General features: G+C 47.1%; 1 protein-coding gene across 1 annotated transcript in view; it reads left to right on the plus strand.

Annotated features, from left to right (window-relative positions):
- Nucleotides 1-27,874, plus strand: part of NFX1 (nuclear transcription factor, X-box binding 1) — a 1,119,153-nt gene that overhangs the window by 253,375 nt on the left and 837,904 nt on the right. Inside the window, exon 4 of the mRNA XM_078687738.1 lies at nucleotides 16,547-16,624. Within this exon, the coding sequence (XP_078543864.1) occupies nucleotides 16,547-16,624 (78 nt within the window). The remainder of the gene's footprint in view (nucleotides 1-16,546; nucleotides 16,625-27,874) is intronic.

Below are 27,874 nucleotides of genomic sequence, written 5' to 3' on the forward strand. Positions count from 1 at the left end.
ATTTCCTAACCTCAGCCATCTACACTCCCAGATGTCACATTGAAATAATCATTTGTAAATCTTCCAGTTCCCTTATTCACTAGGACTTGTCACGCTCCTGCCTACCTTTAAAACATCTAAGGCTAGGGACATGCGACCCTGACATGTACATAATGAGACTCTATAGCACAAAGTGGCAAGCATCCAAGACCGCAGTGAATCACCTTCGACTGGTCCAGCTTGGCTAGTGCTCTTTCTGATGCAGTTTTTATGTCTATTCCCCAAGATTGTAGAGTAGCTTTGTTTTCAGTATGCAAAATTCACCTCTTAATTAGGCTTCCAACAGTTAGATTGTGCTGTCCCGGGGTATGATTTTAGAGCATGCTTGTACCTGAAAGCAGGTCCAAACTAAATCATTTTTCCGTTTGTCATGGGTTATTTTTTTCATTATTTAGTCATTTGTTAATTCCCATTTTGCATATAATTTCAGCGGAGAATAGGATCTTTTTAACAATTTTCCACATTTATTTTGCATGGAACGTGTGCGTCACAACAGACCAACAGTTCAGCTTAAAAATAGCATGATTCTGTTCAAAATAAATGCCGAACTGTAATCATTCAAGTTTTTAGGCGTCAAAACAATAACAAATGGAGGGAGCCCTACTACAAAATGAACAGATAATAGCCTGTCGCCATGGTTCCTCTGTTCCTCTTGTTTCTCCTGATGTTGATGGCTTCACTTATTTACCAGACCTATGCATCTGAATGGTCCAAGAAGGTATTAAACAGAAGACTTTTGAGTACATTAAAAGGTGAAACATTCATAGGTTGTGTTCCCAACAAATCCTTAAACATAAATATACTTTTTCTTTTAGCATCTTTGCTGTTTTTCTTTCTTTTCTTACTTGAGCATTACCATCTGATTATAAAGAAATGCTTTCCGCACCTGTATTGTCAGATTTCTCTATTAAGGCCAGCTGGTCGATTGAGCAGCTTATGCATGCTTTTCTTGTGTGGTACTTCCCTCGGCTTTTATAAAAAGATTCCACATGAGTCTTCCATCTGGTGTCAGTCATTCTTTGTGTTCGTCTGGTGATTCAGACTTACTCTCAAGTCACGATTAAAGCCTGAATATGTGAGATCCAAAAAGTTTAATTAAAACATGTATTCTTAATTTGTTCTTATATATCACTTGCACTGCCACACTTTGCCTTGGGGCACTTACCAGATGGTCAAAATTATCCAGCTAACCCAGGACAGATGAAAGTCCTCCCTGTGACTCAGTGAAGCTGTGCTCCCCTGCCCTTGTTAGTTTCTGGACAGCAGTGTATGCTTTGCTTAATTGAACTCGACAGTCAGGATAAACCCACTGGAGATGTTCTCTGTTTACTATTTTTGGCGACATCAGAGCTGGGTTCTCACGTTAGGAGGGATGACCAATATCTTAAAGTGAGAGTGGCTCCTACCCTCTCTAACCAATCTATTGAGTGGCTAACTGTGGTGGTAGTGTGATTCTACTCAGGGCCATAGAGTTTTTTCATTTTTTACATCTCACCTGCCAGACAGTGTTTAGCTGTCTGGCTGGCGAAAGCCTATTTTATGGCCATGTCTGAACTGGGGTGGCAGACTGGGCTAAAGAACAGTGATGGATTAAACCCAGATCAGTTGACTGGGGGTGAGTGCTTGTATTGTCAACGCTCCGTCCATCATTTCCTTTGGTTTTTCTTTGAAAGCCTATTTTAACCATATCAGATAAGTACAGTGGGCTTGGAGCCCACCCATTGCTTACCATTCAGTGGCTTTCTCACTCTTATTTGCTTGCTTCCTATTTGATGACGTGCCCAACTCTTCTTGTATTTGTCCATCCACTTGAGAATATCCTCTTTACCATCCTTTTGATTATCCAACTTATGCCCTTCTACTGCTCACATTTACGGAACTCGTTTTGTCTTTTCCATTAAGTACTCCATGAGAGTGTATGTGGTTTCTAGGTTTACCTCCTTTCTACCCTACCAAGCACTCACTGCCATTCCTTCTTCCTTCATCCTCATCTCTGTGGCTTCCTTACCTCTTGCTTGCTTTGACACTAGATTCAAGCTAGCCTGGCTAATGAGGGGTGTTACCCCAAAACCGGTCCCAGGATGCTTGTTTCTGGTCCAGGGAGGACCCGGCTTGGCAGTTCGGGCTGGACTCATCCCATGAAGAACAGGGTCAAGACTGATTTGCATATGGCTGGTTCCAAACTGGATTGCAGTGAGCAAAATAATGATGGATTTAACCCAGGTCTCTTGTATGGGGGAGAATGTTTGATTCATTCAGAATTCCGTGCATCATTTGTTGCTGCAACACGCCATTCAGTAGGCACGCATGTTCAGAATGGCGCATTCACATCATCGCACATTTTGTTTTGTTTTTCTGTGACTGATGCTGCACAGCATCAGAAATAGGCATAAGTATTTTGTTTTTGAACATACCTTTTGTAGGGTATGTAGGCAGCATTCCCACAGTGATGGAAGAAAAACCAACATTGGCACAGCCAAAAGATCTGTGCTTATTGACCCAATGGCTTTGCCAATGCTTTTTGTCAAGGTAGTTCAGCAAAACTATTAAGTCCAAAAGATGATAGATATCTTTTGGCGTTGTCAATGCTTGTTTTTCCTGTATCAGTGTGGGAAGTTTTCCTAAATGCTGTTCCCTACAAAAAATCAGTTCAGTCTCCATTTTGGGATTCTTGGCCTTCATTAAATTTGGGACTTGTTTTAGATATCCAGCTGTATGTGTGGATTTGTGTGTGTTAGAGATCGGTGTGTTCTGGGATCCAGGGACCCAGCGATGTCCTGCTCAAAATGGTGATCTCCTTGATGCTAACTAGACTGGTGATGCCTATCTTGGACATGCAAGCATGCCCTGTCTATATGGTGGGATGTTCCCTGCCCCTCCTTTATCGCTGGTGTTGGGGTATCCTGCTTGATCAAAGTCCACTCCTCCCTGAGTGTTGGGGGCTGTCAGCCCTCCTAGTGGGATAGATGGAGGCAGGTGGCTATTCATCGCACTACCAACCCAAATCTCACAGGAAGCCTGTGAAAACGACTAGCAGCATCAGGTAAATTCTCCTCAAAAACTGGAGAATCCCTAAAATTTTCAACAGGTGAACACCCGCTTGTTGGCTCCAGTAGCATGGCTGTGGCACTTGGGAGGGGATAAGTAGTGGCCCCTCAGTCATTACTGGGTTTATGTATGTAGTACTTGCACTGAAAAGCTATAGAGCCATTTAAAAAAGGAAGACCTGGACTAGGAACAAAACCATTGCTGTATGGTCCTTCTCCCTCCACAGTGGACCGGAGTCTTTTAGTACCTTCGGAGACACCTTGCTGCTTGATCTGAAGAATGAAGGGAGACCCACCTGCCTGCAAAGGGGGGCTCAATTGTTCCTGCCAAGAGTAGTCATCTGAGCCCTAAGAAGAGCATACAATGACTGCATAGCTGATAGTATAGTTGTTAACGACATTTTGTGAAACTGGGTCTGCCCTGGTGCCAGGTCCTTTCCTCTGCATTGTTGGCAATTAGGAAGAAAAGCTATCAAACGAGTTGAGGACCTGCTTGATTGCCTTCAACCTTGAGAAAGGTGAGCCTGCTTCAACACTAATTTACCTCTTGTTCATAGGATTCCTGTATCTACTAACTGGGCCAGCAACAGGTACCAAGAATCCAGCAGCTGAACTGTGACCCTCAAAAGGCCATTGACATTATACCTTGTGGCATATATGGGTCGTGCTGGTTTTTAAGAGTTATGCTCAGTCGGTTCTCCACACAAATACATGCATACAGGAAACTGCTAAGACCACATCAACTCGATGGCCAAAACCTCCAGGTTTCACCTGAACTATCTAAGAAAATTAAAACCATTCCTTGACACTCCCGATCTAAAATGCCAGTCCAGGCACTAGTTCTCTCCAAACTCTAATATGGATGCTCTACCCACTCTGGCCTACCCAAGTTCTCAACGGCCCCCCTAAAAGCTTGCCTCAACGCCGCAAGCTCCTAACTGGTTCAAAAAAATTAAACCACATCTCACCGCATCTGAAAGCTCTGACCTGGCTTCCAGAATCCATCTCAAACTGGCATGTATCACTCACAAGGCTCTACACACGAAATCCCTTGCATTTCTTACCCAGAAACTCTTGGTGTCCGGAGGAGCCAGAAACTCCCGGTCCTCCAGAGACCTCTTGCTCCAGCCTCCCCGCTTTCGAAAGAAAAAAACCTATAATCGTGCTTTTTCCGGGGCTGCACTAAGAATCGAAAATTAGCTAGCTATCGTGCCAAGAATTTTCAATTCTATTAAGAACACGGAGGCGAGGATTATGCTTTCTCTTTCATTTATTGCTACACACAGCAGCCAATGAAATCTAGTATTGCATATCAAAAAATAAATTTCCCATAATGGAAATAATGTCATAGCCCATAAGAGCCAGTCAATACCGGATATCCTCCTCTTTCTTTGCTCCGAACAGTAAAAATGAAACCTCTTCTTAACAGGAAGCATATTATGTCCATCTTCTTCTCAGAACCTGGAAGAATGAGAAATAGAGCCCGTAATTTCTGCTTAAACAGAACAGAAACAATGGTTCTGTCGGTAAAGGACTATTCAAATTATCATAGTACTTAATACATGAATCTTTTCATAAAGTCCCAAGGGGGACAATTGCAATAATTATACACTGACCACAAGTAAAAAAAACAAATAAATCTTTAGTTATAATTTGTTTACGAGTTTTTTCTTTTTTTCAAAACATTTTGGTTTCTGCAGTGAATCACAGTAATCCTTAATTACGCTGACCGTCGCCACTCACCCAGGGTAACTCCCCAAAATTGCACGGGTCCACTGCCATTGGCACTAATTGTCGTTTAAAACCCATTAGATGCACAAATATCTATATTAAGACATAGAACCATCTCTTCTACAGGCAATCGCCAAGACGCAGACCCCCAAAGAAGGTTGCACCGACTGGTGCAGATTTATCATCAAGAAATATTGAGGTAGGATTAGTACCCACCACTAGGGTTCTTCCCAGTTTGTATAATGTATTTATAAACAGTCACTAAGGGTCCAATCATACATTGTTTTTAGAAACTGGCAGTATCTCAGGTGCTTGTCGGCTGACATGCACCACTCACATTAGAAGACCAGAGGAACCATACACCTAATAACAAGGTGAGCATACCAGTAGATCTCCTCCTAATAATCTCTAAACACTGACACACATTAGGCCCTGACCCTATTTTATTTACATTAATAGGCTGTCCAACCTCCTTCGAGTCTTGATGAAGACCCGCCTCAGATGCGCATAAATGAGCACATCCCTTAGGGTCGAAACGTCGACGTCTTATGTCATATACCAGTTCGTACAGAGTACAACAGAACAACAGAAACAATTCAAATTCCCTTGTGCCTATTGTGCCCCGTATTGGATATTTTGAAAAAAAGTTTTCTGTTTCATGTATTTATGTATTGTCACTTGTAACACTCAGTCACGACCAACACACCTTGTATAATCACAGTCCTACGTATCGTTTGTATATTGGACAGCATATCTGATTCACTGCAGAAACCAAAATGTTTTGAAAAAAAGAAAATATGGGCACGCTCCTCTCATAATTCTTGCATTGCCCACACAGTTCAGTGACCTTGTTTTATTGTGTTACTTCTGCACCTTGGACCTTTTCTACATTTTGACTTGAAAATTGTTTGCACTTGTTTTGATCCCAAATTTTCCAAACTTTTTATCCATGTAAAGCGTTACCCTAACGATCATGTTCGCGCTTTATAAACCACAAATAAATAAAATAAATATTACTGGTGCAATCAGGCGCATTATATTTTTCACGCTAACAAATATGAACTATTATTAAGTAATACATTGGACACACCAGACTTCATTTACCTAACAGATGATCAGTGAAAATCCAAGAACCTTAGGAATTGGTCGTCCAGACTCTGAAAGTACTGCAGTGATAAGCATATGTAAAAATCATTTGTATAGTGCACTTCTAAGAACCGATGATGGTTTCTCCCGTAGTGGAAAAATGGCAGCACCATTCCATGAAAATGCCTGCCTTACCCCAGAGGAACCAAGTAGTGGTTTCACCACAGCAGTCGTGACACTAATTAGCAAAGTGTAAAGAATTTTGTCACAAAACAAATTTAACAGCATCTTGACATTTGGCTCTCTCGTCTCTGAGCTTAGTCTGTTACATATTTGCTACATTACATGCACCTTACACACTATTATATATGTTTAATGATGGACCCCTTCTCATGTAATAAATACTGTATGCGTTAATAATGAAAAGCGATAAAGTTTGTGGTAAAAAAAAAAGACAACATATTTGCTACATATGTGACATGGTTAACAGGTTAGTGGGGTGGGGCGGGTCATGTTCATTGTGTTTTCTCACCTTTCATGTAATCTGACACAAACTAATTGATGTGTAAATTTCTCTTCTATAATATGAGCAAACTGTTTATTGTAATGCTAGTCTCTTTGCTATGCATCAGTTGTCATTCAATTGTATGCTGTAGCTCTGTACTGTTTTTGAAAAAACAATAAAATATGTGTGTTAGACCTGTCTGCTTCTGGGAAGACTCTAACCATCGTGATTTATTTTTGTCCCCCTTAGCCTCCCAGAGTTTCTATTTTTATTTTTACATATGTCCATCAGGAATTTTTTAATGCTGTCAGGGGGCTAGGTGTTCCTTGGCGATGACGCCATTTTTCCCTCATAACCTGTGAGGCCTAGTCAGCCCCCTTGAAAATCTAGGAATCTCCAGAGACCTAAGATGGTGTCCACCAACTGCCATAACGGACACCACTGGAGGACAGGTCCATAGGTTAACATTAGGGAACTTTCTAGAATACCCTAGAGAATTCTGCAGGTCTCAGGCCACCCTATATAAGGCCAGTGACCAGCAGCCATTTTGTGCTGACCCCAGAGTAGAGGAGTGAGGCAGTGGTGAGAGGAGGTGGACACACTGAGAGCAGCTAGTTTGTCACTGAGGCTGACAGTTACTTCAGAGGATTGTTCCCCCTTCAGCCTTTGACCGATCCCTCTCTCAAGACAACCCCTACTAACAAAGAAATCGAACTACTGAAAGAAGAAGATCCTTTTATCTCAGCGGCCTCAGCAAAACCACCCAGAACACCCTTAACTGTGGGTATTCCTGACTGACCATATCCAGCGCTGTGCTTACCGGTATTGTGGATCAGCTGTAGGAAAGGTGGGCGTCTGTGGCACCTTAGCGCCTTGAAGAGCGAGGGCGCCGTGTCTGCGCAACCTTCCTGAGAGGCCGGAGCTGTAGGTGACTGAGGAGGAGCAGCGGCGCTGTATTAGCGGATTGCGGGACCCCGGGGGCACCAGCTGCGTCAAGCAGAGCAGGTAGTGCTTCTGCGCATGCTCCCAGCGCGCCCGCTATCGAGAGCAGGAGGGGCCTAGGGTCGGGCAGGCCCAGGAGATCAGCGTCAACGTGAGGAGCAGCGTCCTTCCTATGAGCGAGTGCGGAGGCGGAAGAGGTACGAGAACGTCTGCGCATGCCCGGAGGTTCAGCGCGACTGCCGGCTTAGCTGAGGAGACGCCGGAAGATCTCCAAGGGCGCCGCCTCGTCCACAGTGACCCCCCTGCGTGCGAGCGCTCTCTACGAGGCCAGCGCCACAGCGGACGTCACAGCAAGGAGCCTGGGGGCCAGGGAAGCCTTCCTCAACCTTCCTCGACCGCCGATTGCTGCCAGGTTTCAGCGCGAGCGGGGAGAGCCCTCGCATCACACCCAGAAGCCTACAAGTAAGCTGGTAGTGTGGGAAAGGGAGGCAGCAGCACCAGGGAAAGGAGACAAGACAGTGGGGCTATAACTGAGACTTAGACTGAACTGCACCAGGAAGCCCAAGTGAAGAAAACGGGCTTGTGTTCAGCCTAATAATAACTACAGTGGCCCAAAAGTAATTGGAGCAAAGAGGAGGAAGCGGTGTAGGGAATTACAGGGTTCCTGGGGGAGAAACCCTTGTAGTTTCTTGGTAAATTGGAGGAATAGATCTCCTTTTAGCAAATTGAGCCTTTAAATTAGAGTGTGTGGAACTTGGCTAATATTATTGTGTCTCCCCTTTTTAGTCACATTGCGGGTTGGTTATGCAGTGAAGAACTACATCCAGGTCATTCTGTGAGTTGAGCAGTGCTTTAGAGAGTGGGGTAATGTACCTGCTAATGAGTCTTTAAATACATATTGCACTGTCAGGCTGCATTTTCCTTCTGTAAAGTTCTAGTGAAGTGTATTGTGTCCTGAATAATTCTAAACCTTAAATGTACCTTTGATTCTTAAATTCTGAACAGGAAAAATATTGAAGTGTGATTTGCATTCCATGTAAAAGGTGTAATTTGATTGACTTTCATCCCTGACTAAATAGCATAACAGAAAAACATATTATTTTTATAAAAGGTAACGGTATTTTTCCAAACAGAGGTGTTGTGTCTTTATTTTAGTGGTTCATTACTGAGTTACTGTGAGTGAGACTTGTAAGTACTTAGCCAACGCCTTGAGTTAGCTGTAGACCACTACTGTGCCAAGCTACCATATGTAGGCTTGGGTAATCTAGGTCTAACATAATTGGTGTTTCAGCGGTGGGATCACGGATTTGTACTTACACTCACTTATTAGTAACGCAGTGCTAACCACAAGACCTCACCTGGAGTTTTCTCCCTGCGGCCCTCCTAATTTATATTTTTGATTTTTCTAAATTTACTTCTGGTGGTGGGTGGAGGTTAACCTCAAGTCACTTCGTGGGTTTCTCCTGTGAGTAATTTTATACCATGGCAAAGCTGGAGGTGAATCTTAAAGAGTTGGAAGCCAATACTGTGGCCCAACTCAGGGATTGGTGTCAGCAGAACGGGGTATTTTTCAATAAAGGTGCCAAGAAAGGAGAGTTGCTGACAAGCATAAGGGCATGGTTAGAAGCTCGCCTAAGGGAGGAACCAGAAATGGAAGTGGGTGATGGGGACACTGTTACTGAGGCTGCATTGCTGAATCAAATGGGGAGAGGGAATCTTCTGACAGGTCCCAGGCTACCTTCAAGGGCAAGCAGCAGTGTTTCAGACAGGGGCTTAACCGAAGCCGAGCTGGAGGATAGGAGGGAGGAGAGGAGGTTGAAAATAGAACTAGCCAGGATGGACATGGAAAGGGAGGATAGGAGGTTGGCACATGAGCGAACCATCAAAGAGATGGATTTACAAGCCCTAAACCGAGGATCCCCCAAATCAGAGAATGGTGGCAGCGATACCCAGACCAACATCAAAGAACCTAGACCGTACCTACCAAAAGATATTATGGCTTGTTATGTACCCAGTGACGACATTGCTAAGTGGCTAGCCGCCTACGAGGTCTCGCTAAGGGCCCATGGGATTCTGGAAGTCCACTGGGGAGGTGGGTTGTACAAATACATGCCCCCCACTGGCAGGGATACTTTGTTGGCTCTTGACCAGAGTGAACAGACCTACTATCCGGCTATGAAATCAGCGCTGCTCAAGAAGTTTGGGTTGACCCCTGAGAAATATAGGCAAAAGTTCCGGGGTAGCTACAAGCTGGGCACGCAAAACTGGGTAGATTTCTTGGACTACGCCAGGAAGGCCCTGGAGGGTTGGGTAAGAGGCAGCGAAGTAGGAGACTATGAGGGACTATATGACCTCATACTCAAGGAACACCTACTCGAGAAGTGTCTTCCCGAACTAAGACAGCATCTGGTGGACAGCAAGCTGACCAGCCCCAGGAAGCTTGCTGAGGAGGCGGACATCTGGGTTAGTACCCGGGTGTCGACTAAGGGGACTGGAGGGAATTCCCAGAAGCAAGGACAGGGCGCCCCCCAGAGGAAAGAGGGAGGGGAAACTAAGAGGGAGTTCTCAAAAGGGCCACAAAATACTTCGCAAGGAAGGGGCAGAGGATTCATCCCCAAGAGTAACCCCCCTCGCAACCCTACCCCTGGCCAAAGCCAGCAGCCAAGGGTTGTTCATTGTTTTGAGTGTGGTGGTGTGGGACACTATAAAGGAGATGTGAGGTGCCCAAAAAGACCACCCCCTCCCACTGGAGGAAAAGCCCCGGGAATCACTAGTGTAGTGCTCGGGGAGGAGATGCCTTTGGTTAATGGAGGGAAGCGGGCGGGTGTCACCTTAGTGTCCCTAGGAGATAAGGAGATGGTTCCCAAGACCCAGCTGCCCTCTAATACTACTAAGTATGAGCAGTGGGTCACCATCAATGGCCGTAGAGGGGAGGCTCTGAGAGACACAGGAGCCAGCATGACTATGGTAAGGAGTCAGCTGGTGTCTCCAGAGCAGGTCATCCCAGATGTACTCCATCCCGCCGTAATGGCTGACGGCAGAGTGGGCCACTATCCTGTGGCTGAGGTTCCCTTTGAGTGGGGAGGGGTTGCAGGTCCACTTCGAGTTGCCGTAAGCCCTGCCGTGCCTGTTGACTGCCTGTTAGGGAATGATATGGAGCACAATGCTTGGAGGAGGGTGGAGTACCAGACTCACTCTGAGATGCTGGGACCCCCTGACTGGACTTGCGTCAGCACCAGGTCCGCGACTGCCAGAGAGGAGAAGGACAGGAGGCCGGAGGACCCGGCCTCGACATCTCCACCTCGTGAGACAACTGGACCACCTGCGGAGGTGGATCTGGAGTCCACCGGGGAGAATGTTGCTTCCCTGGAAAACCTACCCATCCCAACTGAATGGCATGTGGAGGGAGGTCCTTCCCGGGAAGAGTTCTGCAAAGCTCAGAAAGAGTGTCCTACTCTCGAGGGGCTGCGGCAACAGGCCAACGCCCAGGCAGCGGGAAACATTGAAGGGAGCTACCAGATCTACTGGGAGGATGGACTCCTCTACAGTGAGCCCAAGACACCTGGTCACGGTTCAGCCAGAGCCTTGGTGGTCCCTCAATGCTTTAGAGCCTTTCTACTGGAACTGGCTCATGAGATACCATTGGCAGGACACCTGGGACAGGACAAGACCTTTGCCCGGCTTGTCCCCCATTTCTACTGGCCTCGAATGAAAGTGGCGTCGGATACATATTGTCGGACGTGTGTGTCTTGCCAAGCCAGTGGGAAAACTGGGGTGAAGCTAAAAGCTCCCCTGGAACCACTACCCGTCGTTAGCACCCCCTTTGAGAGGGTGGGCATCGACATTGTAGGGCCATTGGATCCACCAACTTCAGCTGGACATCGGTTCATACTGGTTTTGGTGGATCATGCCACCCGGTACCCAGAGGCAATACCTCTGAGGACCATCACTGCACCTGCAGTGGCAAGGGCCCTGATGGGGATTTTCACCAGAGTGGGTTTCCCCAAGGAGGTCATTTCCGACAGGGGGACTAACTTCCTTTCAGCATACATGCGGGCCATGTGGAAGGAGTGCGGCGTTACCTATCGGTTTACTACTCCCTATCACCCACAAACCAATGGTCTTGTGGAAAGGTTTAACAAAACCTTGAAAGGTATGATACGGAGCCTTCCTGAGAGCTTGCGAAAGAAATGGGACATTCTCCTACCCTGTCTCTTGTTTTCCTACAGGGAAGTGCCACAGAAGGGAGTGGGCTTCAGCCCCTTCGAACTTTTGTATGGGCACCCTGTAAGGGGACCTCTCAGCCTGGTGAAAGACGGATGGGAACAGACTCCCAGGAAGCTTCCCCAGGATGTGGTGAGCTACATGCTGGCCTTCCGGAGCCAAATGGCTAAGTTGTGGAAGCAGGCTTCAGACAACTTGGAGGCCAGCCAAGCAGTTATGAAAGAGTGGTATGACCACAACGCTCACCCAGTGGAACTGGAGCCTGGACAGAAAGTGTGGGTAATGGAACCTGGCGAGCTAAATGCCCTCCAGGACCGTTGGACAGGCCCCTTTGAGGTTTTAGAGAAAAAGGGGAAGTCTACCTATTTGGTGGATCTTAAGACCCCGAGGCAGCCCCTCAGGGTGCTGCATGCCAATCGCCTCAAGCCACATCATGAGAGGCCCGAGGTTGTCTTAATGCTGGTGACCGATGGAGCAGAGGAAGAAGAAAGTGAACCTCTCCCTGATCTTCTCTCGTACAAAGAAAAAGATGGATCAGTGGAGGGAGTGATTCTCTCGCCATCCCTGACTTCTGAACAGCAAAGCGATTGCCGCCAGATCCTGGAGCAATTTTCTCCCCTGTTCTCCCTTGTCCCAGGTAGGACCCACCTGTGTACCCATGACGTGGACACAGGAGACAGCCCACCTGTGAAATCTAAAATCTACCGGCTGTCGGACAAGGTGAAGGCCAACATCAAAAGTGAAGTCGCCAAGATGCTGGAGCTAGGGGTGATTGAACCTTCTGGTAGCCCTTGGTCTAGCCCGGTGGTTTTGGTACCAAAAGCTGCCCCACCAGGCACCACACCTGAATTGAGATTCTGTGTGGACTACCGAGGCTTGAACTCCGTGACTAAAACTGATGCACATCCTATCCCACGGGCGGATGAGCTTATTGACCGGCTGGGAGCTGCCCAATACTTAAGTACCTTTGACCTGACTTCAGGGTACTGGCAGATTTCCCTTACTGAGGAGGCGAAGGAAAGATCAGCCTTCTCTACACCTGAGGGACACTACCAATTTCGTGTGATGCCCTTTGGGCTCAAGAATGCCCCTGCCACTTTTCAGAGGCTGGTGAACAGGGTCCTTTCGGGAATGGAAGCTTTTTCTGCTGCATACCTGGACGATATTGCTGTCTTCAGCAGCAGCTGGGAGGACCATTTGCAGCACCTGCAAGCTGTTCTTCATGCCCTGCAACAGGCTGGCTTGACCATCAAGGCCAGCAAGTGTCAGATCGGACAAGGGTCGGTGGTGTACCTAGGTCACTTGGTGGGCAGAGGGACGGTGCAGCCCCTCCAGGCAAAGATTGAGACCATCATCGCCTGGGAGCCCCCCAAGACTCAAACCGAGGTCCGAGCCTTCCTGGGCCTCACTGGATACTACCGTCGCTTCGTGAAGGGGTATGGCACTATCGTGGCCCCCCTCACTGAACTTACTTCCAAGAAGCAACCCCGACGGGTAGTCTGGACAGAGGCTTGCCAGCGAGCCTTCATGACCTTGAAACAAGCATTGTGTTCCGCTCCCATTCTCAAGGCCCCTAATTTTGCTAGAGAATTCATTGTCCAAACAGATGCGTCAGAACATGGCATTGGGGCAGTGTTATCGCAGCTAAATGATGAGGGCTTGGATCAACCCGTGGTCTTCTTGTCCAGAAGGCTACTCCCCAGGGAAAGGAGATGGAGTACAATTGAGAGAGAAGCCTTTGCGGTGGTTTGGGCTCTGAAGAAGCTGCGACCATACCTGTTTGGTTCGCACTTCCTAGTTCAGACTGACCATCGCCCCCTTCGTTGGCTGATGCAAATGAAGGGGGAGAATCCCAAGTTGTTAAGGTGGTCCATCTCCCTACAGGGAATGGACTTTAGGGTGGAACACCGACCTGGGGCAGACCATGCCAACGCAGACGGTCTATCCAGATATTTCCGCCTTAGTGATGAGGACTCCCAAGGGGTTGGGTAGTTCTCCCCACTTTCAGCTGGGGGGGACGCGTGTTAGACCTGTCTGCTTCTGGGAAGACTCTAACCATCGTGATTTATTTTTGTCCCCCTTAGCCTCCCAGAGTTTCTATTTTTATTTTTACATATGTCCATCAGGAATTTTTTAATGCTGTCAGGGGGCTAGGTGTTCCTTGGCGATGACGCCATTTTTCCCTCATAACCTGTGAGGCCTAGTCAGCCCCCTTGAAAATCTAGGAATCTCCAGAGACCTAAGATGGTGTCCACCAACTGCCATAACGGACACCACTGGAGGACAGGTCCATAGGTTAACATTAGGGAACTTTCTAGAATACCCTAGAGAATTCTGCAGGTCTCAGGCCACCCTATATAAGGCCAGTGACCAGCAGCCATTTTGTGCTGACCCCAGAGTAGAGGAGTGAGGCAGTGGTGAGAGGAGGTGGACACACTGAGAGCAGCTAGTTTGTCACTGAGGCTGACAGTTACTTCAGAGGATTGTTCCCCCTTCAGCCTTTGACCGATCCCTCTCTCAAGACAACCCCTACTAACAAAGAAATCGAACTACTGAAAGAAGAAGATCCTTTTATCTCAGCGGCCTCAGCAAAACCACCCAGAACACCCTTAACTGTGGGTATTCCTGACTGACCATATCCAGCGCTGTGCTTACCGGTATTGTGGATCAGCTGTAGGAAAGGTGGGCGTCTGTGGCACCTTAGCGCCTTGAAGAGCGAGGGCGCCGTGTCTGCGCAACCTTCCTGAGAGGCCGGAGCTGTAGGTGACTGAGGAGGAGCAGCGGCGCTGTATTAGCGGATTGCGGGACCCCGGGGGCACCAGCTGCGTCAAGCAGAGCAGGTAGTGCTTCTGCGCATGCTCCCAGCGCGCCCGCTATCGAGAGCAGGAGGGGCCTAGGGTCGGGCAGGCCCAGGAGATCAGCGTCAACGTGAGGAGCAGCGTCCTTCCTATGAGCGAGTGCGGAGGCGGAAGAGGTACGAGAACGTCTGCGCATGCCCGGAGGTTCAGCGCGACTGCCGGCTTAGCTGAGGAGACGCCGGAAGATCTCCAAGGGCGCCGCCTCGTCCACAGTGACCCCCCTGCGTGCGAGCGCTCTCTACGAGGCCAGCGCCACAGCGGACGTCACAGCAAGGAGCCTGGGGGCCAGGGAAGCCTTCCTCAACCTTCCTCGACCGCCGATTGCTGCCAGGTTTCAGCGCGAGCGGGGAGAGCCCTCGCATCACACCCAGAAGCCTACAAGTAAGCTGGTAGTGTGGGAAAGGGAGGCAGCAGCACCAGGGAAAGGAGACAAGACAGTGGGGCTATAACTGAGACTTAGACTGAACTGCACCAGGAAGCCCAAGTGAAGAAAACGGGCTTGTGTTCAGCCTAATAATAACTACAGTGGCCCAAAAGTAATTGGAGCAAAGAGGAGGAAGCGGTGTAGGGAATTACAGGGTTCCTGGGGGAGAAACCCTTGTAGTTTCTTGGTAAATTGGAGGAATAGATCTCCTTTTAGCAAATTGAGCCTTTAAATTAGAGTGTGTGGAACTTGGCTAATATTATTGTGTCTCCCCTTTTTAGTCACATTGCGGGTTGGTTATGCAGTGAAGAACTACATCCAGGTCATTCTGTGAGTTGAGCAGTGCTTTAGAGAGTGGGGTAATGTACCTGCTAATGAGTCTTTAAATACATATTGCACTGTCAGGCTGCATTTTCCTTCTGTAAAGTTCTAGTGAAGTGTATTGTGTCCTGAATAATTCTAAACCTTAAATGTACCTTTGATTCTTAAATTCTGAACAGGAAAAATATTGAAGTGTGATTTGCATTCCATGTAAAAGGTGTAATTTGATTGACTTTCATCCCTGACTAAATAGCATAACAGAAAAACATATTATTTTTATAAAAGGTAACGGTATTTTTCCAAACAGAGGTGTTGTGTCTTTATTTTAGTGGTTCATTACTGAGTTACTGTGAGTGAGACTTGTAAGTACTTAGCCAACGCCTTGAGTTAGCTGTAGACCACTACTGTGCCAAGCTACCATATGTAGGCTTGGGTAATCTAGGTCTAACAATGTGTAACAAAAAAAACAGCATCTTGACATTTTAATACTATATGAACTCAAACCGGCTTGGTTTCTTTCCTTGCACTGGACTGAATTTGCTCTGCTTGAATTTGTTCGCACTATATCAATGGCAACAGATTGATGCTGACTGACAGTTATGGTCCTTTTACATGTCTGGACTGCCTGAAGTACTGTGGACAGATTAGATTTGCTGGATGATTCGATTGGCAGTGTGGAGTTGGTTGTGACTGTTTGCGTCTTTTCTTTTGCTGCTCTCCTCTACAGAGACTGTCTTGCCTCTCCACAGCACAGAGTTCAGGGTCCCATAGTAGCCTACAGTTTCTTCCTTGCTTCTTTATTGTATTCATTCAACCCCTTGCAGCTGTTAATTAGAAAGTGGTGACGGGGTTTTAGTCCCAGGGTTCCAACTCTCATTATGGCGCAAACAGGTGCATTTGTGGCACAGTACGACCATCTGTGTACCAACCTAAATGTCCTAGGACCCTAGAGGAACCCTCCTGCTGCAGCTCAGCTGCATTGAGATAGATTATCATAAATTCTCTGCATGCCTTTTTACATTTCCTTTGATCAACAATGTACCTTTTTTGACAAAGGATTAGTCAAAGCCTTGGCGTGATAACAAATTTACTAAGGGCAACCAGCTCATAGTAGTGGATATAAAGACATTGTCATAGCTCACCTACTTAGTTGTACTTTCTGGTGCAATTTGTTGATAGGTATTTCTGCTTTGTCACAGACCATGCAGGTTCAGAGGATCTACAAGATGATCTTGAGTTTTCTCCTTAGCCTGAAAAATATCTTAAGTGTAAAACAAACTATCCTATGTACAATTATGATTGTCACTTTGCTGTGATGGTAACTGTGCTACATGAATACATTTTGTTGATAATTGTTATTTTATTGCAGATAACAGTAGTGGGTGGCGATGTCCAGCATGCCAAAATGTTTCTGCACGGGTACCCAACACCTATACGTGTTTTTGTGGTAAGTCAAAGATTTTGTGCCGTATCTCCTTTACTATGTGAATTTATACATTGGAATATTGATAATGTTCCTTCTCACAGTTGGTCTACTCCTCAGACAGTTGTTAAATGACTTCTCGGGCTGTACAGAGCATTCCGACTCTCCCACACATCACTGCTTTAAGTGGCAAAATGTTGGTTTTTCGTCCATTTTATTTCTGTTAATTTTACTCTGCAAATTTTATGAGTTCTTATGCTTATCATTTTATTTTCTTGTTCTTTTGCATCTACCTTTGAATGTGCTTGTGTCTTCAAATTAGCAATGTTTTCTTTTTGCTTATTACTTCCACAGTCAGCCAACAAATGTTGATTCGTTCAGCACACATATTTGCCCTTCTTCCAATACTCCAGTGAAATCCCTTGGGGCACAGAACATCTTAGAACAGAATCTGCTTCCGAAGCGAACTGCAAAATTGTTGGCCAAAACTGCTAAAATGCAATCTGGTGTTGAAGTCAAACAAGACCTTTTTTTGAAAGGCCCATGCCAATTTATGTGGGACTTTGTACCAAGGTCAGGGGAAAGCATTCTATCTATCCAGCCCCATGAAGCTGCCCCCGTTGCTGCTGCTGATCCTCAGGTCAGAAGTTCAAGGCCCTCCTCCACCTGTAGGCTCCCACCTGCGCCTCATCCCTGGTGGTCTAGTGGTAGAGGGTCACTGCTCTGCTGCTGGACTGCCCTTCTGTCTCTATTTGTTCTGCTTCTTTTGCCTTTCTACTGCTTCTAGCTTTTTGCACTTTTCACTTTTTGCACTCTGTCGTTCTTGCGATCCCCCGCAGCCCGCCCCACCCTAGTGACCCTTCCTGCTCCCCACGTTTCCCGCCTCCCAGGTGTTCAGCCCTGCACACAGTGCTTAATGCTGGCTCTATGCAGCCGCACCAAAGGCAAGTCCGTCTACACCTAGACCCCGCCCAGTGCCACGAAGCCTGGATCTCAGACCTTCCACCGATATGACGCCAGCACCCTCCTCGCCCTTAACACAGGCTGCCACACCGCCTGCCACCTCGCCTCACTGAAGGACACCCAAGGACTCTTCTCATGCTGGAACTACAGCTACCCCTTCGCCCACGTCAAAATGCCAGCTCCCCTCGCCACCTAACCGACCAAAAACGCACCTGACCAGCTCAACTGCATCCTCCTCAACAAGCGCTCCCTCCACAAATGTGTCACAGAAATCTGGGACCTCCTTGACGCCACCTCTACCGAGATTGCCTTGAGAGAACCCTGGCCCAACCCCAGCTCTGGGTCAGACATCACCACCGCCATTCCCAAAATCACCTGCCATGACCGCACCGACCGACCAGGAGGAGGCATCGCCATTGTTCACAAGAACACACTCTGCCTGACCTCTCACTTGAACGACCGAACGACAACATCTCCATTTCTATACCAACCCCAACACCATCCTTCGCAGCACCTTCGTATACAGGCCTCCCGTCCCCTCCCGTCCTTCACCAACCCCATTGTAGACCTCATCGCACCCCAGGCTCTTGCATCCACCGATTACATCCTATGCGGTGACCTCAACTTCCATCTGGACAACCCCAGTGACCAAAATACTGCATCCCTTTTTAGAGAACTTTGCCAACATCGGACTCAAGCAGCTAGTCACAGCCTGACGCACACAGCCATACACATGCTCGACCCTGTCTTCTCCACGAGTGGGAACATCACCTACAGCCACACCACCAAACTCCTCTGGACCGACCACCACACTTCAACACTCCCACCGTACACCACAGCCCTCACCCCCCTCCCGTTGTAGCTAGAACAAGGCCACGATGAACATCTCATCCCTTTCCTCAGCACCACCACACCACCGACATCAACACGCAACCTTCACCAGTGGATCTCCAACTGCGCCGACACTCTGGTACCCCTCAAGAAGACCCCAGGAAAGCAACACTCCAAGAAACCTAGCTGGTTCACTCCCGCCCTCCATGAGTCCGGACGCACCAGCAGGCAACATGAGACGAGATGGAGGAACAACAAATCCCTGGAAACCCACTCAACCCTCAAAACAACCGTCAGCGTGCACCACCTCCTCCTCCTCCAAACCACAAAGAAAATTGCCCTCCAAGACCGAATCAACACACACAACAGCAGAGAGCTCTTCGCCATCGTCAATGAGTTTGCCAGGCCCAACAGTGAGACCACAGACGTCTCACCCTCCCAAGACCTCTGCAACAAACTCAGCACCTTCTTCCGCCACAAGATCAGGCAAATCTATGACCACTTAGACACCCAAGACCACCGCACTCAACCTCCCTGCACCCCAACAGACCCTGCTCAACTGGACTCTGCTTACCACAGATGATGCACTCAAGACCATGAAAAGCATCCACTCTGGAGCCTCATTGGACCCATGCCCATATCACATCTTCCGCAGAAGAACCACCACACTAGAACTTTGCAGCACCATCAACCTCTCCATTGAAACCGCCACCTTCCCCGACAACTGGAAACATGCTGAGATCAACCCCCTGATGAAGAAGCCCTCCGCCGACCGACATACCTCGAACTTCAAACCCATCTCCTTCCTACTCTTCCAGCCAAGGTCATTGAGAAGGCCATCAACGCCCAGCTCTCAGAGTTCATCGAAGAGAACCACGTCCTGGACTTCTCTCAATCCAGCTTCCTAAGTAACCACTGCACTGAGACCACACTCCTCACCGCCATTGATGACACCCGCTCCCGTTTGACCAGGGCGAAATCGCAGCCCTCATCCTACTGGACCTCACGGCCGCCTTAGATACTGTTTTTCACCGCACCCTAATCGCGAGACTCCTCAACGCCGTCATCTGCGACAAGGCTCCGGACTGGATCCACTCCATCCTTACTCGCTCAACACAGCGAGTCAGACTACCTCCGTTCCTCTCAGAACCTAAAGATATCAGCTGCGGGTGCCCCAGGGCTACTCCCTGAGCCCCACCCTCAGCCCCACCCTCTTCAACGTCTACATGGCCCCCCTCGTGACCATCGCCAGGAACCACGGACTCAACATTGTATCCTACTCCGACAACACCCAGCTGATCCTCCCCCTCACCAACGAATCCGCAGCTGACAGAATCAACTTTCACAGCGGGATGAAGGCCGTTGCCACCTTGATGAAAGATAATTGCCTCAAGCTCAACTCGGACAAGACCGAAGTACTCATCCTGGGATCTGCCCCCTCACACTGTGGCGACTCCTGGTGGCCCGCCGCACTGAGATGCCCCCTCCCCAACGGTCCACGTAAGCAACATCTGCATCATACTGGACTCCTTTCTCACAATGAAACGCGGTATACCCAAGGTTCAGGAAACAACCCAGAACTTTGGGCAATTAACCGTTGGGCTGACACTTTTGGAACTTTATCTGCTCCGGTCCCTAAAGTTAAGACCCAGGGTTTTCCTATTGATAACAATCTCTCCCTTAAAGCCCAGGTGTCTGGGCTCACTGTGACCTGCTTAGCGTTTCTCAAGTAGCTTATGAAAATGCTCTGGTTAATTCCACCTGCAGCCCAGAGAACGGTAATGCAGGGGCTGGTAATTTCCAGACTAGATTATGAAAATGTATTGTACTTGGGCTCTGATAAAGCTTCAGTCCATCGCTTGCAGCTCGTACAAAATGTGGCTGCACGCCTCCTTTTCCGGTTACCTCTACATGTTCAGTTTCACCTTCACTTCATAAACTTCATTGGCTCAAGATAAATAAACGTATCAAATTTAAGTCCTTTGTATCATGTTCCGGGCCAAACATGATTTGGCGCCTCTCTACATACCAAGTCTGGTCAAAGCTTACATGCCCATCCGACAGCTGAGATCAGCTGGCCTTTCTCTATTTTCTGTACCCAGATTTCATCTTACTCATGTGAGAGTCCGCTCGTTTTCTTACCTTGGCTCAAAACTGTGGAACTCTCTTCCAATGGAACTTAGGATGTATCACTCGTTGCTAGCCTTTCACAAGCATCTAAAGACTTTCCTTTATAGCCAAGTATAACTCCTTATCCTGTGCTATCATTTGCAGTCTGTGGCTTGTTTGTTGTTCTGCTCAGTACCGGGAAACCCTGTTGGGCCACTGCACGCTCTATAAAACTATAATAATAATAATATCTCCCTCATGTTTCCACATGCTCTGCTTACTTTAAAAGACATTCAGATGAATCCCCACAGAATCCAAAAAGATGGTCACCCATGCACTCATCACCAGCAGACTCGACTACGGCAGCACACTCTACGCCAGCGTCACCCAGAAACAGCACAGGAAACTACAGAACGTTCAAATCGCCGCAGCCAGACTGGTCCTCGACATCCCCCGCCGCAGCCACATAATTCAACACATCAGACAACTCCACTGGCTCCCAGTCAACAAGAGAATCACTTTCAAGCTCTTTACCGACGCCTGCAAAGCTCTCCACTATGAAGGACTGGCAAATCTGAACCACCGCCTCTCGTTCCACGTACTTGCCAGACAACTCCTTTCTGCTCAACTTGCCCTGGCCCCCTTCCACGGATTCACAAAACCAGAACCAGAGGAAGATCCTTATCCTACCTCGTCACCAAGACCTGTAACACCTTGCCTGCCCCTCCACCTCAGACAATCCCGTTGCTGACCCAATTCAGGAAGGATCTGAAGACCTGGCCCTTCGACTGATCACCAGCCCCCGCGCTGTGCCCTCCTCCCTCCGACCCCGCGGCTTCTGACCCTCACGGGTGACAAGCCAGGCTTTACAAACTCTTGATTGACTGATTGATCAATTGAACATGCTCCTTTAACTGTTTACTTTTGATGTCTTTTATATTGTGATGGTTTCAAATAAAATAGAAGCAAGAACATTTTATCTATCTATTTTCTTCCACAACCCCCAGTTTTGGCGTTTCAAGTCCACGCCCTGTAGTCTCATGGGTTGTCGTGACCCTGTGTTCTAGAACATCTTGTGAACAACAAATATTTACTTTTGAATGGGACAATGGGCACTGGTGCACCCTCTAGCTTTGATACTTCAATGCTTCTCTTTTATTTCTATACTCTTAAATCTTTATAGGTCTGACGTTAGCCAAGACGTTTTGATTTTACTAAAATAATATGTCTAATATTCTTTCTTAAAGGGACTTTCAGCCACCTGTCTTCTCCTATTGGTCTATTGTTGTGTCGTTCCCATTTTGCTTCCACCACTACAGCATACACATGGGGCCGCCTACTTAAGCCTTTGGTTAATGTCGCGTTGAGTGACTGCATTTTGCTGTTTCACAATGAGCACATCCATAAACAAGGTTGTTTAATTACTTCAGCATCAGTGTTGCCTGACGTGATAGTAGGGCGCATTTGAAGTGAGCACCTTGCACGTTCCAGCTTTATCAGTTCCTTTCTCCCAATGCAAATGTAAATTCCTTTCGAAGGGGACTGCTGCTGTTCCACAGCATATCATATGGTGTTCTTGGACTTGGTTTCACCAGTGGTTCTTTAGTAAAGTTTGCCCGGGAAGAAAAACAAATGTTATCTTATTTCATTTGCATCACACTTTTATTTTTAACATAGATGGGGTGTAATTTGTGTTTTTGTGTCCAATATTTTTTTTAATTATTTTTTTTTGGTTAAAGACTTTTATTGAGCAATCAAATAAGAATTACAGAGATGGGCCCACAACCACACGGGCTGGCCGCTAATAGCAACGCACAACATAAGAAGCAAACGATCACTTCCGTGGCCAGGCACAAATCAGATACCAATTATTGCTCAAAACATAGGACAGGACATAACAATTTTCTGTATTAATCATAAAAAACAACGAACTCTAAAAAAGGCGAATGCACATTAATCAAGTCAGCCCAGAAGGCGGAGGGGAAAGCCACTAATCAGGAAGACGAAAGCACAATCAATGGGACTCGGCAAGGCCGGGGGGGGGGGGGACAGCGGGGAGGACAGGAAAATCCTAAAACAGCATGAAAAATTTCGGGAACGCCAGCCTAGGGAGATAAGGTAACATCGGGAGTGTCAACCAAGGGAGGGGTACAAATATCTCCACGATATGCGTTCCACTGACCCCAAATCTTCGTCCACGCCCTGGGTCTGCCCCTAGCCACATAGACGGTCTTTGTGTCCAATATTTGATACTGTGAAACCCCTTTTCTTTCAGTTTTTCTTTCTATCCTTTTTTCTTTTCTCTTTTCTTTCCTTAACCTTTATTCTTTGCTTTTTTCTTTCTTTCCTTTCTTTCTTTTTGCCTTCTTTTTAGGTCTCGACTATTCTATCCCGCAGGGATAAATAGGCGAGATTATAGTAGGCAGTTCAAAAACTCTACCAAACTTGTGTATCGCGTACAGTTCGTGGGAGCAATGCGTGTGCACGCCATCGCCAGCCACGTCACACCTCCATTTGTCTGTGCCTCGCATCAGACTTCAAAGGCTGCCTCTCCCCCGCCCCCCCCCCCCCATGCACATCGCGCACAACCATTTGTCTGTGCCTCGGCATCAGACTTCAAAGGCTGCAGCTCCCCCGCCCACCCCCATGCCGAGAGCTTGTTTTCCGCTGTCCCTTTGTCCCCCACCTCATACGTTCTTCTCTTCCTTGTTTCACTCGCCCCTTCCCTCACTCGCTTTTTATTGAATACATGAACCTATTTCCCACCAGGTGTGCCACGGCCTTCATAGCTCCACCTTTCTCCTTTTTCCCGTCTGTTCTGCTTTAGTTTCTCTTCCATTTGTCTCTCCTCTCCCTCTCCCCCGTTTCACATCTTTATCTCCCCCTACCCCCTGCCTTGGCATCTCTTTTTCTTTCTCTCTCGATTCCACTATTTCTCCCACTTTACCCTGCCTCACTCTTTTCACTCTACTTTCCGTCTCACTGTTTTCTTTCTCCTGTTTATCTATTTTCGCCATTTCCATTCTCTTCTTCTCTCTGTTCCTTACCTCTGTCTTATCCTCTTTCTCCCGAGTTATCCGGTCTCACCTCCTCTCACCGCTCTCCCCCTCCCCGCCCTGCACTCTAATGTTCTCTCCGTATCTCCCTGGTTTCTCTACCTTTGCTCCTGGCTGTCTCTTTTTAAGGTCTCCCCTGGACGTCCTTCCTCCGGAGAGGCTCAGCCCGTACCCCATCAAGCCTCACTCATTGCCACTCCGCAGAACTGCCGCCCCCCGGGCCACAGAGCTCTGCCTGTCCTGCCCCCCCATCCCAAGGGGCCTGCATTAACACTCCTGACACTGGTAACTCTTGCCATTAGAAGTACACGTGCGGCCTTTTAGCTTTGTAAAGCAATACAGTGTCAGAAGGGCATCGCTGTTACAGGACCCTTTCATCCTTTAGTTAGTTACAGTTAAAATAATGTATGAAACGTTACATCTGGCTTTTACTTCTTGTCTATTTTTGTATAGCGTCTAGTGGAATGCAAAGCCCCAAATGAGCCCCTTGGCGAGGAGCCACCAGTATTTGCATGTTTGTATAGTGCCACGTACAGCTCATAACTTTCTCTTCCCCTTCCCCCTGCCTTGGCATCTTTTTTCTTTCTCGATTCCACCATTTCTCCTACTTTACCATGCCTCACTCTTTTCACTCTACTTTCCGTCTCACTGTTTTCTTTCTCCCGTTTATCTATTTTCGCCATTTCCATTCTCTTCTTCTCTCTGTCCCTTACCTCTGTCTTATCCTCTTTCTCCTGAGTTATTGGTCTCCCCTCCTCTCACCGCTCTCCCCCTCCCCGCCCTCTTCTGTTCTCTCCGTGTCTCCCTGGTTTCTCTACCTTTGCTCCTGGCTGTCTCTTTTTAAGGTCTCCCCTAGACGTCCTTCCTCTGGAGAGGCTCAGCCCGTACCCCATCACGCCTCACTCATTGCCACCCCGCAGAACTGCCGCCCCCGGGCCACAGAGCTCTGCCTGTCCTGCCCCCCATCCCAAGGGCCTGCATTAACACACCTGACACTGGTTACTCTTGCCATTAGAAGAGACGTGCGGCCTTTTAGCTTTGTAAAGCAATACAGTGTCAGAAGGGCATCGCTGTTACAGGACCCTTTCATCCTTTAGTTAGTTACAGTTAAAATAATGTATGAAACGCTACATCTGGCTTTTACTTCTTGTCTATTTTTGTATAGCGTCTAGTGGAATGCAAAGCCCCAAATGAGCCACTTGGCGAGGAGCCGCCAGTATTTGCATGTTTGTATAGTGCCACGTACAGCTCATAACTTTTTAAAAAGGCGCTTGAACAGCCCCCATATTTCAGTTCTTGTTTCTTGAGAGAATGACCCACAACCCCACACACACACACACCCTCACACTCCCTCGCCCCCCGCGTGCACATCGCACACCATTTGTCTGTGTCTCGGCATCAGACTTCAAACCAATAGCCACTTCATGCGCGCCCCACTCCCCCTACCCCTCCCACAAAGCAAGACATTTCCCACCAGCCACTTCACGCGCTCCGCAGGTCATAAACAGGCCCATCTGCTCGTGAATCAGCCCCCCTCCCAGCGCTGTCTGTCCTCCTTCAAAGGCAGCTTGTTTTCCGTTGCCGACAGCTTACAGCATGGGCTGTCTACCCTCATAGTGATGCTCAGCTTTCCTGAAGTTCCATGGGTCAGTGCAGCCTAGGCTGCTGTTTAGACGGCTCCGTAAAGAAGATGCTGCCATTAAATAAATATATTAAAAAAAGGAAAGAAAACAAACAAACACAGTTTTAAAGAAAGGTGCTTTAATGTTTCGTGTGTAGGGAGTTTTTCATGTTTGCTAAACACGAGGGCTCGTGTGCAGCTCTCTTTCCACTAAAGTCCTGCACCCCTCGCCTTGAGTGCTCCATGTTGCTCCCCTCACCCCATTTGCTCTCTCTTCTTCGTGTGCTGCATTTTATTCCACTTGCCCAGACCTGCTCTCTGTTGCTCCTTCCTCCTGCCCAGTGCTTCTTCGTCCTTGACTTGCTTTAGATTTTTCAAAAATTCTTCTCCCCAACCTCTGGCCTGTTGCTCTGCTGCACGTTGCTCTCCATGCCTGCTCATCATAAGGGGAAGTAACCGGAGGCAATCCTTCCGTCAACAGACCTCATCTTCTAGCAGCCACGAGTACTACACATTTAGGGAATGTAGCTATCTCGTTCTTTTTATGCAACTTCAAGGATTTCACATTTTTCATGCTTGTATTTTTCGCAGTGTTGTTTACTGTTTCGACTAATGTTCACACATTCACTTATATCTGTTTTTTCTTGAGAGAATGACCCACATCCCCACACACACACACAACCCCTCCACAGACACACCCCACCCCACACACACACCCCACACCCCCCACCCCCACACACACACACACACACAACCCCACATAATTACACTGCACTCAATGCAACATACACTCCAAATACCATTCAGTGCCACATAATTACACACCATATTTTACACTGCACTCAATGCAACATACACTCCAAATACCACTCAGTGCCACATCATTACACTCCACATAATTACACTGCACTCAATGCAACATACACTTGTAATACCACTCAGTGCCGCATAATTACACGCCACACAATTACACTCTACTGAATACAACATACACTCCACACAATACCACTCAGTGCCACATAATTATGTGGTACATAATTACACTGCAAAATACACTCCAAATACCACTCAGTGCCACATAATTACACTGCACTCAATGCAACATACACTCCAAATCCCACTCAGTGCCACATAATTACAAGTCACATAATTACACTGCACTCAATGCAACATACACTCCACACAATACCACTCTGCCTCATAATTATATGCTACATAATTACACTGGGCTCAACGCAACATACACTCCAAATACCACTCACTGCGACATAATTACACGCCACACAATTACACTCTACTGAATACAACATACACTCCACACAATACCACTCAGTGCCACATAATTACATGCCAAATAATTACACTGCACTCAATGCAACATACACTCCAAATACCACTCAGTGCCACATAATTACACTGCACTCAATTTAACATACACTCCAAATATCACTCAGTGCCACATAGTTATATGCAACATAATTACACTGCACTCAATGCAACATACACTCCAAATACCACTCAGTGGCACATAATTACACGCCACATATTAACACTCTACTGAATACAACATACACTCCCCATATTACCACTCAGTGCCACATAATTATACGCCACATAATTACACTCTTCTCAATGCAACGTAAATACACTCCACATAATACCACTCAGTGCCATATAATTACACACCTCATACTTACACTCTACTCAATGCAACATAAATACACTCGATCTGTCTATCTCCCTCACTCTATCTGTCTATCGCGCTCACTCTATCGCCATCACTATCTATCGATCACCCTCCCTCGATCTATCTATCGCCCTCCCTCTATCTATCGCATCACCACAGTATGACTCAGCACTACCACCGCATCACTGAATGCTACAGCATCACTCTTCCCCACCAAAACATCACTCAGCGCCACCACAGCATCAATCTGTGCAACTATTCAACAACAACTGGTTCAAATATGTTCTCTCAATGTTTCAAGCTTTATTACAAATGTGACAAAAAGATGTTATTTCACTTCTGTTCCTAGATTTTCGTCACAATAAAATACAATGAACAGAATCTTCACAAAAGTTATTTACAAAAGTATAAGCTATTGTCATTATTAATTACAATAACTTTTATTTAAGTATTAATTATTAACAAAATGTAAAGCTATTGCTATTTGTAATATCAATACATCTATGGCACGTAAATACAACACATATTGCATTACAAATGAAATAGGTGTCACATTTGCAAAAGTTAAAACTATTGGCATTGTAAATGACAAAGCTATTAAATTCACTATTTTCAAAACCAACACATAAATAAAAAAAATGTCATTTACAATACCAATAGCTCAAACTTTCCTAATGCGAGACCTATTGCATTGCAAATGCTTCTTTAGTTTGAATCCTACCCCTTTGCTGTCTGGTTTGCTAACTACTACTTGTGGGCATTTTGAAAGCATCCATGGGAACGCATTCCACCCATTGTATAGTAACTCAAAGTTGCTTGCTTCCTATTTGCTAGTTTTATTTGCTTTTCGCTGTCCAACTTGAGTTCGTCCCTCCCGTGGAACACACCCTTGTTTACTGTATCCTTCCGAGTACTCGCTTTCTGTAAACAGGACTTTAGATCTTGTTCTTCTCTTATGCCATTTGCTGTGCATTCAAGAGATAGGGCTCTGTCATTCGAGGGAGCTT

Source organism: Lissotriton helveticus, chromosome 4_1, assembly GCF_964261635.1.
Source record: "Lissotriton helveticus chromosome 4_1, aLisHel1.1, whole genome shotgun sequence".
Taxonomy (NCBI): domain Eukaryota; kingdom Metazoa; phylum Chordata; class Amphibia; order Caudata; family Salamandridae; genus Lissotriton; species Lissotriton helveticus.